At 36.9% G+C, this 15,515-nt stretch overlaps 1 protein-coding gene across 1 annotated transcript in view; it reads right to left on the reverse strand.

The window, feature by feature from the left end:
- The window catches only part of wwc3 (WWC family member 3), a 51,711-nt gene that overhangs the window by 10,786 nt on the left and 25,410 nt on the right, over positions 1-15,515 (reverse strand). The window contains exons 2-11 of the mRNA XM_079884065.1: positions 15,052-15,161; positions 13,875-14,078; positions 12,596-12,672; positions 10,647-10,726; positions 5,647-5,776; positions 4,976-5,107; positions 4,776-4,849; positions 2,305-2,553; positions 1,217-1,230; positions 882-949 (exon numbers count right to left, since the gene is read on the reverse strand). Of these exons, the coding sequence (XP_079740191.1) occupies positions 882-949; positions 1,217-1,230; positions 2,305-2,553; positions 4,776-4,849; positions 4,976-5,107; positions 5,647-5,776; positions 10,647-10,726; positions 12,596-12,672; positions 13,875-14,078; positions 15,052-15,161 (1,138 nt within the window). The remainder of the gene's footprint in view (positions 1-881; positions 950-1,216; positions 1,231-2,304; positions 2,554-4,775; positions 4,850-4,975; positions 5,108-5,646; positions 5,777-10,646; positions 10,727-12,595; positions 12,673-13,874; positions 14,079-15,051; positions 15,162-15,515) is intronic.

Raw genomic sequence — 15,515 nt, forward strand, 5'->3', positions numbered from 1 at the left:
CCAATTTTCAGTATTATTATTGGGCAGTCAATGCGCGTTCTATGCTATATTGGTTTAATTCGCATGCTGGTGGTCCTAAGTGGCTGACCCTTGAAAACTTGTCATGCCATCCTGCTTCTTTACATGCATTACTCTGCTCAACATTGCCATCACCTCATCCAATATATAATTACTCTCTGAATCCAGTGGTTAAGCACTCCTTCAAAATATGGGGACAGTTTAGAAGACATTTTTCACTTAATGATATATCAGTCTATGCTCCCATAGTAAGAAATCACATGTTTACCCCTTCTATTATAGATGACTCTTTTGGTGTCTGGTCTGTAAACGGCCTTAAGGCACTAAAGGATATGTATATTGAAGGTACTTTTGCAACCTTTCAGCAAGTGAAAACTAAATTCCAAATTCCCAACACTCACTTCTTTAAATATCTTCAACTTCGCAGTTTTGTAGCATCATCTATTAGTCACTTCCCCTCATTACCACCTGAGACACTGCTTGAGACTGTTCTAAAAGTGAATCCATACTCTAAGGGGGCCATTGGTAAAATCTATAGTGCAATGAATACTCATAATATGGGACCTCTAGCTCACGTGAAAAGATTGTGGGAAGAGGAACTGGCTATAGGAATCTCTGAGGATGTATGGGAATTTGTATTGAAAAGCATTCACTCATCTTCAATATGTCAAAGACATCGAGTGATCCAATTTAAAGTTGTTCATAGATTGCATTGGTCTAAAGTAAAACTGGCAAAATTTAAATCAGACATAGATCCTCACTGTGATAGATGTGAAGCCGAACCAGGCACTCTGTCTCACATGTTTTGGTTCTGTCCAAAACTTGAAGATTTTTGGAAGTCTATATTTAAATTTATTTCTGACACATTGGGGACAGTCGTAGAACCTGATGCCATGATCTCTGTATTCGGCATTGTACCGCAGCACTTTCACTTAAATCAAAACAACAAAAGCCTCATAGCATTTACCACTCTTTTAGCTCGACGGCAGATACTGTTTAAATGGAAAGATAAGTCTCCTCCAACTTTTAAAATGTGGCTCATTGATCTTTTATACAATCTGACCATGGAAAAAATAAGGTATGCTACAGCAGGCTGTGCCAATAAATTTTTTGATATATGGCAACCGGTTCTGGACCAAATTAGGAAGGTGGATCCCTCTCTAATCTCAATTTCAGAGGAGTAATCTACTGTACGTACTTGTGCTTTCTTCTCTAAAACATGTTAAAGGACAAGTTAGGTATTTTACACTTAAAGCCCTGTTTACAGATCGTTTCTGATGAAATAGAACGGTTGAGATTAAAATGTGGACACATGCTGCTGTCCCGAGAATTTTAGGTTTATTTCGCTTCTCCCCCCCCACCTACACAATGGCAGCCTATGGGCACTGGAACAATCCTTCCTAAAACGCATTAAACTTTCGTTTACAAAGACGTGAAACTCACCGAGTGGTCAGGGGTGTTCACTGATATGCTCACACAAAAATCGCTGCAAAAGATGCTTTCCAACAGGTTTTATCGTAGTTTTTGTCTCCTCCATTGACTTGAATTGGATGGGCTGTGTGCGGTACGGTATTACTCCGCCGCTTCTTCTTCTGCTTCTTCTGTGTATTCAATTAAATGCCAGTGGTTTGCTTGTAATTGGCAAAGGTGCATTATCGCCACCAACTGGGCTGGAGTGTTTATTATTCAAGCTCTCAACGGAAGAATCTGCGGGTGTGAGACGTTTGGAAAAATAGGTCCAGAGTTTTACAACGAATGGTAAAACACCTGTTGGAAAGCATCTTTTGCAGCGATTTTTTTGTGAGCATATCATTGAACACCCCTGACCACTCGGTGAGTTTCACGTCTTTGTAAACGAAAGTTTAATGCGTTTTATGAAGGATTGTTCCAGTGCCCATAGGCTGCCATTGTGTAGGTGGGGGGGAAAGCGAAATAAACCTAAAATTCTCGGGACAGCAGCATGTGTCCACTTTTTAATCTTAACCGTTCTATTTCATCAGAAACGATCTGTAAACAGGGCTTTAAGTGTAAAATACCGAACTTGTCCTTTAACGATTGTTTTTTTTTTGTTTTTTTTCTCAAATTAATGTGTATTGGTGCAACAGGTGGGGATTGTTCGTGGGTGGATTGGTTAACATAAAAAGAAAATGTATTGTAAAGTCTATCTTATGTTTGATAAGATGTCCAATAAAAACACTTTGAGGAAAAAAAGAACTGATCTTCTCTTAGAATACTACACATGTTAAACATCCATACATGACTGTGCATTATGAAATAAATTCCAACCTCTGATTGGCCCCCTGACTCTGGACAATCTGGGCTTTCTGCACCTCGTCCCCCAGCCTGCGCTTCTCCTCCTGCAGCTGGAGCAGAGTTTCGGAGGAGTGCTGCTGCTGGCTGAGCAGAGTGATCTCCTGGAGCAGAGCCTCCTTCTCCCGCAGGAGCTGCAGACAGTCCAGATCCCGGTCGGCCTCCGCGCGTCCCGACCAGCTCTCACTGTCCAACTGAGCCAACTGATGCTGAATACTGGACATCCTGAGAGAGAGAGAGAGAGAGAGAGAGAGAGAGAGAGAGAGAGAGAGAGAGAGAGAGAGAGAGAGAGAGAGAGAGAGAGAGAGAGAGAGAGAGAGAGAGAGAGAGAGAGAGAGAGAGAGAGAGAGAGAGAGAGAGACAGAGAGAGAGAGAGAGAGACAGAGAGTGAGAGAGAGAGACAGAGAGAGACAGAGAGAGAGACATGATCAAATGATTGTGTTCACTAGGCTACAGATACAGTACAGTTCCATGATTAATATCACATAAATGCAATACTATTCATTCCACCAGTCAGTTAGAGTGAAAAATGTACTTTTATTCAAGATGGATTCATTAAATTTGATCAAGTGCGACTTATACATTTTGACAAAAAATTTGAATTCAAATAAATGCTGTTCTTTTGAACTTTCTATTCATTAAATAATCCTGAAAAAAAATTAGCAGGGGCTTCTGCAAAAATATTAAGCAGCACAACTGGTTTCAACATTGATAACAATAAGAAATGTTTCTTGAGCACCAAATCAGCATATTAGAATGATTTCTGAAGGATCACTGAAGTCTGGAGGAATGGCCTCTGAAAAATCAGCTTTAACATCACAAGAAACACATTTTAAAATGTATTAAAATAATTAAATTGGAATAATATTTACTGGATTTTTGATCACATTTTATTTCAAAACTGAAAAGAAAGAGTATTAAAATAAATAATAATGGTAAAGAGAAATAATGGCATGTCCAGCATGTTATATTGTAAATATGCATGCACCCGTGTTTGTAAAAGGGCTGGCAAAAATATTAAAGAGCAGAGAGACACTGCAGCTTTATGTTTGGCATGAGAAACACAAAGTGTTTCTGCACTTTGGAGGTCAGATATTGTGACTCAGTAAGAGAGCATGCAAGTTTCCACAGCTTTCTTCTTCTCTCAGCTCACTCTCTTTTCCCCGGTCCCCCCTACTTTCTCGCTCTGTCTCTCTCTGATGTCATACCTGGCACTCAGTGGCCAACTCTGTTGCTATGGAAACGTGCATCTTTTAAAGACGTTTGCAAGGAGCCACTGCTATAACACAGAAGCCAAAAACTACAGCACCAGTTCCTCCTAAAATAAAGAGGCGCTTCCAAATGCAATGTAGGCCACATCAATCCACCACTCTACTTTTACACAAACCACTAAAATTTACAGTGAAGTAGTAGCAATATTATTACACAGCAAATCCAGACAGGGTTTCCCTTAAGGGCAGTGGATGAGGCACAGGATCATACTCTTGTGAAATCACAGCCTGGCTGAAAAGCAGTTCTAAGTCACAAAACTTCTGCTCCTTGAAATCACATGACTGAAATCAGGTGTGATACTACTTCCAAAGTGATTTGACTTATGATATTTGCATAGTAGACGAAAAATTGGTGGAAATTCTAATATTAACATGGGGCCCCGCCCTATGCATATCTAGGAACCAGAATATCATATAGAAGTGGGCATGTTACGTCTTTTGACGCATTCCATCGTCATTCATGATGCATTCCATATGATATCATCAAATCAAAAACATTGATTGATTTTTTTTTTTTTAAATTATGTTGAAATCACACTTGCTGAGTCCCAATTGACCAACTTGTACTATTCTCTAAAAGTATGTACTGTTTTTATGAAGCAAGAGTACTTCATGCTGAGAACTCTCCTTATGTGTTAGCATAATGATGCATTTAAAACACAAAAATGTCCAAACTTATCTTTATAAAAGTTCACAATGTTGTTGCAGAGGAAATATAATTTTAGAAACATTTAAGAAATATTTTTTCATCAGGCTAGATACTGATTATTAATCACTCAAACCTCTTAACCGTCTGTTTCACACATCCACCATGTTTGTAGTTTTAAAACACTATTTTATTTGTGTTTGTAGTTCTAATCAAATCATCCTCATCCAACGAGCAATGGGTTGTGGGTAATATTAGCCGTCAGAGTGTGCATGGATCTGCAATTCGAAATCTAACTGGAAATAGTAGACCATTTAGGATGGATAGTATGTGAATTGGGACACAGTGACTGACATCTTAATTCATATATAATCGCATATACAAACTTTTAATGTTTATAGGTTATTCTGAAAAATATATTTCTCTATAGAGAAAATGAATGGGATTTTATTTTACTTCCAGCAACCGACTGTTTTTACATGTTTGTTGTCAATAACAGTTATGCAGTGCATTTCTGCTAATCTCCTTACTTTTTTTTAGCCTCTTCATACTGCCAATTGAGTTTGACTCTGTCTGCAAGCAGTGGTGGCTCCTGGGTGCCAAACTGTAAGAGAGGAATTACAATTTTAAATTACTTAGCATATATGACTTTAAATGCATTTCTTTGATGACACAAAATCATACTGTCAAACTTTTGAAACTTCAGTTGCAAAACAAAACCCTGACAAACCTCTCCCATCAGATCAGTCTGGCATCCAGAGTCCGTGTATTGTTGAACACTACAGGAGTTACCCAGGGTTTCTGCATTGTTGGCCACCTCATTAATGGAGTCACAAAAGTTCAGCGTCAGCTTGGCCAGGCTCTGTGCACAACAAAAGAATAACAAATTAAAGTAATATTCATAACAGAAATCCCCAGTAATCAGTTATGACCACAAGATGGCAGCACCTCTTAAAATAAAAGAAAATTGAGAGGAGGTTAAGAGAGAAGGTGTTAAAATGAATGATAAATTAGGGGAGATATTAATGTCTATTCAGTATGTATTGGTGCATTCAGTAGACAGGAACTAAATAGAATTCATTTAGTCAAATCGAATTGCTGTTTGCAGTGCATTTTACACCTCAATAACATGACAATTCTGTGAGTCAGGATTTTCAATGAGAAAAAAATTCAGGGCAGGACTTGATTTTATCCATTAGGGATTGACCGGATTGTGAAAAGTGGGTGTTACTGCCCAGAAAAGAGCTGAACTGAAAGAGAGTTTGCTAAAACAACACTGTGATGATGTGTTTCTACAATCCACAGTTCTGCATATTTTGTTAACCAAGTATAAAAATATTAAAAAACATTTTCTCTTTCAAGGAAAAATCTATGAAGATGATGGACTTGTATCTATCTGACCTGGATGAGGTCCTGCCTCTCCTTCTCGCCGGTGCTGATGGCCTTTTTAATGCTGCGGAGCTCGCTGAAGATGGCCTGTGCTTCATCTAGTTTGTAGTTGGTCTGACTGCTGGACATCTTCCGGTCAATTCTGCTCAACACAACACACAAGTGAACAAACCGTCAGCCATGTGGTTAACCTTCTGAGATTAATCGCTATTGAGGTACTGGGAGTAAATAAAGAATAGAATAGAAAATACAAACATTCAGGTATCTTTCTTACACACAATAAATACACAAAGCACTGGGCATCTGCCATCATTTCCTCTGACTCTCTATTAAACACAATTTGTTGCTGTAAATGCAGCCCAGATTAATCTTAATGTAGATTGACATTGTGTTCAATTCTCCATGGCCGTGCACAGACTGCGCCTGGATGTGTATGTTCATAAATATCTAAATATTATGGTTTAAAGATTCTTACCGTCTTAGGCCGCTCAACTAATTATAAAGAGTTAAACTAGCAATGACATCAGAGTTTATTTACGCCAAACAGGGTGTTACTCTACCAGAGCCAAGCCAACATCACTGCTCCACACAAAGCTAATATACCGTCATCTTTAGTCATACAGTATGAGAATGTTAAAGAGAGAGGGGAAAAAAAACACTATTGCTCTTGAAAGGAAAACGTGAGATGGCAGCTGTAGATGTGAGCTTAGATTTATTAAAACTTGCCTCGCTGACCTGTCTAACAGACTGGTTAACCATTTAGCCATGTTGGAATAATATTGTTTTAACTTAAACCAGCTTCTGGTCTCAAAGGCATAATAATTAGGCGAGTGAAACTGGAGAGCACTGCACTAAAACCCTCCCGTCGGGGAATGTCTGCCTTCTAAAGCACCAAAGCACTGTGGGATATATATCCTTAAGAGTGTAATGCCTGAAATGTTGGGCATAGAGACAGGATGCCATTCTAGAAACAGAAACAACCAGCTAAACTAGCTTAAAAAACTTTGCCTTTCATCAATTTGAACTGGAAAGCATTAAGAAATGTTTTGTTTCTCAATATACTATTGCATACAGCAAAAACGATAACATCTTAAGCCATCATACAGATCATAATGGAAATTAAAATATATTAAATGAAATATATGATTCTCAAGTTGCCGAATTTGATGGTTATAATCACAGGAGTGGGGGAGAGATTGTGTAAAGCATGTCTTTTACATCAGCATGTCTCTGGCGTGGCGCCTGAGCTCCAGCCATAGGCCACTTCCTGCAGGCCACCCTCCTCCAACAGCAGGTACTGTCAGCTCGCCTGCCCTGCCTCTTCCTCTCCTCCTCTCCACACAAGCAGGGCTTTGTTTCCCCCCTTCAAACCACCAACCTTTCACAGCCCTGCCTGACCAGGACCCGAGTCTGCCAGGCTACTACGGACATCTACCCACCCTTTCCACCCCAATATCACAGCGCACGACTGCCTGGTGACACAGAACAGACAGGCCGGCTGCTAGTTTTTAAGACGTAGAAAGTGAAAAAGACAGGGTGAAAGAGGAGGGAGGAAGTGACCTTAAGTTTTTCAAGACCTTTTAGTTTTTCTATATATATATTGAACAAATTTCTTATAAAGTGTGTATTAAATTAAGATTAATCTCACATCTAAACACTCTTATGTTGTTATGTTATGTTATGTAATGAACATGGGGAGACTGATATCAGCATTTTACAAGTTACAAACATTTATAAGCTGATGTGTGCAGGTGTTAAGGAGGACGCAGACGAGCACGAGGAGAAAGAGAGCAAAGTTTTTATAGTTTGTAGTCTTCTCTCAAATTTTGCTTGAATAGAGCTGAAATCATGATACTTAGACTTCGTTGTCCCTCCACTGATTATAATCATTCCATAATATATAAATACCCTACCGGTCAAAAGTTTGGGACGGCAAGATTTTTTTATATTTTTGAAAGAAGTCTCTTGTGCTCACCAAGGCTGCATATATAGTTGATTAAAAAAAAAACAATAAATACAATAAAACATTAAAAATAACAAATAAAAAAAAGAAATATTGTGCTGTTATAATTTTAAATAACTGTTTGGAATTTTAATATATTTTAAATGTAATTTATTTAGCCTTATAACTTATTACTCCAGTCTTCAGTGTCTCATGATCCTTCATAAATCATGCTAAGATGCTGATCTGGTGCTCAAGAAACATTTCTTATTAATTTATCAATGTTAGAAACAGTTGTGCTGTATAATATTTTTTATGGAAACTGTAAAACCCTTTTTCAGTATTCTTTGATGAATAAAAAGGAACAGCATTTATCTAAAATATAAATCTTTTGTAACATTACGAATGTCTTTACTGTCACAAAGTATTCATTTCTTTCTTTCTTTTTTTAAAGTCTTCCTGACCCCAAATACAGTACAGGCCAAAAGTTTGGACACATTACTATTTTTAATGTTTTTGAAAGAGGTTTCTTCTGCTCATCTAAGCCTGCATTTATTTGATCAAAAATACAGCAAAAAATGTAATATTGTGATATATTATTACAATTTAAAATAATTGGTTTTCAATTTATTATACTTTAAATTATCATTTATTTCGGTGATGCAAAGCTGAATTTTCAGGATCATTACTCCAGTCTTCAGTGTCACATGTGACATCCAGTCAATCACATGATCCTTTAGAAATCATTCTAATATGATGATTCATTATCAAAGTTGGAAACAGTTCTGCTGCCTAATATATTTGATGAATAAAAGGTTAAAAAGAACTGCATTTATTCAAAATAATTTTTTTTGAATAAATGATCCTGAAAATGATCCTGAAAATTCAGCTTTGCATCACCGAAATAAATGATAATTTAAAGTATAATAAATTGAAAACCAATTATTTTAAATTGTAATAATATATCCCAATATTAAATTTTTTCTGTATTTTTGATCAAATAAATGCAGGCTTGATGAGCAGAAGAAACTTCTTTCAAAAACATTAAAAATAGTAATGTGTCCAAACTTTTGGCCTGTACTGTATATACTGTATATTTACCATATATGTATTATATATAAACAGCAAAGCTTTGATGCGACTTCTACAGTAGAGTGACTGCTGTTAGACACTGGCAACATATCTCAAAATATTCAACTGAACATTAGACGGACATCAAATAAAATTTACAGAGGTCTCAAGGCTCTGACGACTCGTGTCAAGAGGGAGATTCCATTTTCTTACAGCGCTGAGTAAAGAGTTAATCTTGCTATTCTGGGAGCAAGTAGAGTTGTGTTCTATCTAAGAGATAAGGGCCCTCACTGGGATGCAGGAAGCAGGGAGGAATTTGCTGCAAGATATCTCTGTGTTTTTCAAAATGCTTTCAAGCACTTTTTGCCCCCTCCTCATCTCTTCCCACCCCTCCTCTCGCTCTCTCTGCTCCGGACTCTCACTCTTTCTCTGCTTATTGAGCTTTTCCTGCCTTGGCAACCCAGAGTCAACTGGTGCATCCTCTTCCTGAGGTGGAGTCTCCTTTTCCAGACATACATACACACACACACAAAGCTTTTTTGTTGGTTTAGGTCAAATTCCCCACACATATTCCCGGATCACTTTAAATAAAGAAAATCTAAACACTACACTACAATCTAGTAAACACTACAAAAAAGCCAACAAACAGCTTCACTGCAATTCAAAACACAACTATTCTATTCTATTTGGTATATTTTAGTGCTGAAAGCAGTATGAGAAAAGTATGTTTAATCAGACATTTGCAGAGCAGGTAACTAATTTGTATTTTTTTTTAGAGCTTGGTATCTGGTAACTGTTTGGTTTGCTGCTCCACTGAACTGAATAATAGTGAAATTAGGGCTGAAATTAGCCCTGAATCCACTAGCTAGCTATGCTAAGTATAAGGACGGCCTTGTCTAAATGAAGAACTCTTTCTACCTGACAAAATATTACTAGAGTGCTAGCAAAACAGCTATTGATGACTCTCACACTGGGTAGGGTTTGTTTTAAACCTCTAACTCAAATTAAACTTCAGAAATCAAATTTGCCAAAATGTTAAGCATATGACTCCATTCGAACTTTGTTTTGTAGCCAATTCATTACCCACATTAATATCCATAATAACTTTTAAAAGAAAAGATTGGCCTCCCATTGTGCTACAATAAAATGCTTACTATTCAACACAGATATGATGTCTTGTAGAATATTCGCATGTCAGATAAGCGGATAAAAAAACGAGAAGCTTTGAACCAAAGCATAAAACCTAAAGTTACTGACCCCAAACTTTTTAATGGTAGTGTATATAAAACCAAATAAGAACATGTTCTACTTCATGTAATTTCAAGTAATTGTGTCGTTGCTAACATACTGTCCCCATTACGACAGTTTGAGAGTGGTGATTTGAACAATAGAAAAGACTGATTGACTTGACCATATGCTGTGTCTTATTTGATGTGCACTCTCTGAACCTGTCCAAAAACCAAAGTTTGTAGACATTTAAAAAAAAGTTTCAGGAATAAACAGGAAACATAAAAAAAAAACTAATGAGAGTTTTTGACAGGGTGGGGTCATGTATTGTTAATCACGAAAAAGACTGGGGGGCAGGGAGGAATAATTTTATGCTAGATTTTTATGTTTTACAATTTAAAATGTGATGGTGTGATAGTGTTCAGAATGATTTAGAGTGATTCGCTATGAGATTGCTAGGCTGTTCTTGTTGGTTAAGTAGTTTCTTACTGTTCCAAAATCAAAAGAGTAGGTCTCTATGGCATTCTTGTCTCTTTTCCCCTTTTAGTTGTCATCTGGCAGACAAAAATCTGATAGAAAACCTCTCCCCAAAGAGCTGGTGCTATTGTAAGCCGAAGTTAAATACTTTAATACTAACTCCTAACCATGTAGTAGCAATAGCAGGCCTAATAGTGATGCTTGCCATAACAAACACCATTAATAAATGCACTTAATCCACCCATGCTTTGTGTGTACAAGTGCATGAGGAAAGGTTTAATTCATTTGAACTCACTCCTGTAGGGTCTCCACTCCCATTTCCTTGTACTGCAGCTCCTGTCTCATCTGAGCCAGCTCCTGTTTGAGTCTAGAAAGCTGTGGACACAAGAGCCACTCGGTCAATACACATCAAAACACACAGTGGGATTCCCTCAGAGACACCATCGCAAAAAAAAACGTTGAGTCATCAGCAGAGACATGTCTAATGGTTCCCGACCCGCCCAACATACACAGGAACTTAAAACGACCTTAAACACACACAGCACAGCCCTCTGAAAACCGCAATGGAGGAATGTATGGTCATTTAATATACAGCAAAAAACACCCAGATAAGTAGGTAACAGGCCATGGAAGACCATATATGACATAATATAGAGCCTATTTAATACAACATGGTTTTTACACTTTCTGTTCTATGTTAAAAGACTTAAAGAAACAGTTCATAATTTCTGTTATTATAATTTTCTCTGACTTCTGTCATTGTTTCATAAAACCAAAAAAATTACATAGTTCTTTTTCATACGATGACAGTTTAAATGCCTGTCAAACTCCCCCCAAAAAATAGCAAAAACAGATCGTAAAAGTAGCCCATGTGCCATTTTCGTTCCTATATACACTACCGTTCAGAAGTTTGGGGTCAGTACAATTTTATTTAAAGCAATTAATATGTAATAAGACGCATTAATTGATCAAAATCAACAGCAAAGACATTTATAATAATACAAAAGATTTGAACTTTCTATTCATCAAATATTTATGGAAAAAAATTACAAAAATATTAAGAAGCACAACAGTTTTCAACTGTGATAATCATAAGGAATATGCAAAACTGTTACCCAACCATAGCAGTGGGTGTTTACATCCAAATCTTGAATGCGGCACACCGATCAAAACGGAGTGTTTTAAAGAGAGGGTCAAAAACAGGATAAAAATTAGCCTATTAAATTATGATGTTTTTTAATGTCAAAATCTTGATAACATTATAAGTGGACCTCAGAGAACATTATAAAATAAATAAATAAATAAATAAATAAAGTAAAAAAAACGTTTTCAACTTTAATAATGATAAGAAATGTTTCTTAAATACCAAAATCAGAATATTAGAATGATTAGGATCATGTGACACTGAAGACTGGAGTAATGGCCGCTAAAAATTCAGCTTTGCATCACAGGAATAAATTATGTTTTCAAATATATTATATAAAATGTAATTTTAAAATGTATTAAAATAGAAAACAGTCATTTTAAATTGTAATACATTTCACAATATAACACATTTTATTTATCAAATAAACACAGACTTGGTAAGCATAAGATCATTTTTTTCAAACAAATGATGCTACCCCCAAACTTCTGAACAGCAAGTTTGCTTCTAAAACAAACCACAGCTTTGAGTATGGAATAGAATAAAAAATTGTTAAATGAAAAGTCATTCATTGAAAATCTCCCCCTCTGTAAAATATCTAAAATATAATTTTTGCATTTGAACTGCTGTGCTATGTTCAGTTACGGCACATGTGATAATCGAATCTGAAGCGGCATTATACATGAGAACTAGCTGAGTAAATTGAGTCTTCTCCATTTCTCCTAAATTTCAATGGGAAAAAAAGCATGGTTTGGAACAAGACAAGACATGAGAGAATAATGACTTTTAAATTCTCATTTCTGGGTGAACTATTCCTTTAGTATGACAGATTTAGTCAAGATTTAGAGCAAGAGTACATCATCCACAGATTTTTTGACACAATGACTCTTCCTGTAGAATAGCACTAATCTAGAGAGGCCCAACAAGCTCTAAGCCAGAGAAACACAGCAGTGAACCCAAACCTAGGCCTCTTCTTCATAAAAGTCCACCTCCCCTCAACACACATATACAAACACACAATCAACACGGCACATGAGGGGCCCAGCATCTCCCCTTGGGCCTGACGTACGAGGCATTGTTCTCAGAGGATAATGACTTACCCGCTCACGCCTACAGGCGATTTCCGCTTTGATTTGGTCAGGGTCATATTTTGCATTTGAAGAGGAACCAGAGTGAGCTATAAGAGAGAAAGAGGAGTCAAAAAGTCACAATCATATTATGCTCATGTGTAGCCAGTGATTGTACCTTGTATTACACATATAAATGACACATGATACAAAAGAATCTCAACTATTCAAATCTTAAGATAAGAAATGAAAACACTTGCATAAACGTACCATGACTGTACCATGTTTTATTAGATATATATATATTTGTTTTATTTGATGTAGTATAAAATGAAAATGTAAAGTACCATGTAAATACTTTGGTGCATGTCACCCAGTGCCATATAGTAAAGCGCCATGAAATTTCATGATATTCTGATATTAATGGTATCATTGGATTTGTTTTTTTGAAAAAGCTGGATATGTGCATAAAAGAGAAAAGTGAGGAAAACTGGTGGAGAAAGAAATACCATACAAACTTTGACAAACCATACGCTTTGATTTGGTCATGATCATATTTTGCATTTGAAGAATTAAGATTCATAGAGTAATTAATATAATCAATTGATGAGCATACTTCAAATTTTTTAATTAAAATTTATTTTGATAGTTTTTGGGGGGCATAAAGTAGACAGTGTTAGGGTGAAGTGATACAATTGTGTTTGTCAAAATCTTATATTATTTTTACTTAGAAAAAACTGTTTACAAAACAGCTTCTTAAATCATCTTAATAATGTTAGTATACTATAATCTTAATAATCCTAAACCAACCTAATAGTAATCTAAATATGAGGATTAACATTAATAATATACCAATATAGCAATATATTATTAATAATAATGGTTATACCAATAATAATAATAATAATAATAATAATAATAATAATTTTAATATTTTTTAATATAAACATTTGTTCGCCGAATGAAACAATGTCCATTTTATTGTAAGTGATGGATTTGAAAAAATAATGTAAATTTTTTTTCCAGCAACAGGAAGTAAGAGCAGAACTGATGAAGGGTGGCAGGAAAGGGAGGGGAAAGTGAAGGAAAAAGTAGGGGAGTGCTGGACTAGAGGAGGAAGGGAGGAGGCCATGAATGTACAAGTGAGGAAAGGAATAAGATTTCAGCCAATGAGTGACACTTAAGTAAGCCTGGAGTAAGAATGACTTCATTGAAACTTCACACAATATGACTAATAGGTTGGCGCAATTTTAGATGGCTGAATCAGCAGTGTGTGTGATGTGATTAAAGTGAGATGTGATGCGTGTCTCACAGCTGGTGATGGAACGGTTGTCATCCTGAGTGAGCTGGTTGAAGAGTTGCATCTCTTGCTGTGCCAGCTCGAGTCTTTGCTGTTTGATCTGATACATCTCTTTCTTGGCATTGAGAGCCTCCTGCGCCACCACCAGGTACTCCTTTAACATGCGCTCCTGCTCCTGACGCCATTGTGTGCGAGGGTTCTCTATCTGGGTCGTCTCTGGGGGAGAGAAACATCAAAACCAGTGTTAAAGCCATCATACAGGAGATTACTCCAAAAATGGGTATCCGATAACCATTAACAACAATAGCATTATTCTTGACACCAAAGATAGTAACCCAATTCGTATGGATGGATGGATGGATGGATGGATGGATGGATGGATGGATGGATGGATGGATGGATGGATGGATGGATGGATGGATGGATGGATGGATGGATGGATGGATGGATGGATGGATGGATGGATGGATGGATGGATGGATGGATGGATGGATGGATGGATGGATGGATGGATGGATGGATGGATGGATGGATGGATGGATGGATGGATGGATGGATGGATGGATGGATGGATGGATGGATGGATGGATGGATGGATGGGAGTGGCCTTGATAACCAATTACGGCCTTGCCGTCATTAAATTTCATTCAGAGTTGTGCGACTGTCAATCACTGTTTGCGGATACCATAGAAATGAATGGGAAGTGCCGTAAACTGAAGAGTACCTGTCGAGCAATTGTCTGTTACTTTGCTTATAAAACAGTATTTTTTTTCGGTGTAAACTTTAAATACATATAAATCTAAAATGTATGTTTAAGAGCAAACATTTTGAAGATTAGCCAATGGGCTGTCAATTCATTAAATAAGATGCAGATAAGCCGTTTTCCCCACAAAAGCAGTTTATTCAGTGTAGTGAAGCCATTGACATCCACTAAAAAAGGGCCTCTGGTCTCCTTCCCTGTGTACCGTTAGACATATATACACATGTATATCTATATATCTATATATACATAAAAACAAACCAACAAACAAACAAATAAATAAGTAAATACATTTTGCCTTTAGGTTTAGGTGATTTTCGTAATTATTAAATTAATCAGCATATTCAACTAATAGACAGCTCTAGTTTAACAGAAATGGCTAGATAAACCAGATGTGTTAAATATGACATTTAAAAGAGCTGAACTTACTATTGATGTGGTCGATGTAGTAGACGCCCACCTGCTGGTCATACACCACCTCCCAGCCCAGAGGAAGCTCATCCCCCACACAGTCGGCAAAGGTCAGAGGCTTGGTAATCCTACAGGAACAGAGACAGAATGCCAAAATTAACACAAGAGTCGAAAACACCTAGAAACTGCGCTGTACAGGACAACATATAAAACTCAACACAACAGAGTTGGAGTGTTATAACAGCAAAGCTGCTTTCGCTATTTTTCACAACATTTCGTGATATGGCTCATGTATTTCTGGGTGTTTAAAAGCATGTGTAAAAAAAAAAAAAAAAAAAGATTTCGTACAAAGACTCGCATTGGGATGAACAAAGCTGTGTGGAGATTTGAAGAATCTGGAACATTCCTTGAGATCTCTAATGAATGTGTGTTCAGTCAGTCAACAGCTACTGATCTCCTCACCCCAGGTCAAAAATGTGTGT

This window comes from Squalius cephalus, assembly GCF_949319135.1.
Source record: "Squalius cephalus genome assembly, chromosome: 10".
Lineage (NCBI taxonomy): Eukaryota > Metazoa > Chordata > Actinopteri > Cypriniformes > Leuciscidae > Squalius > Squalius cephalus.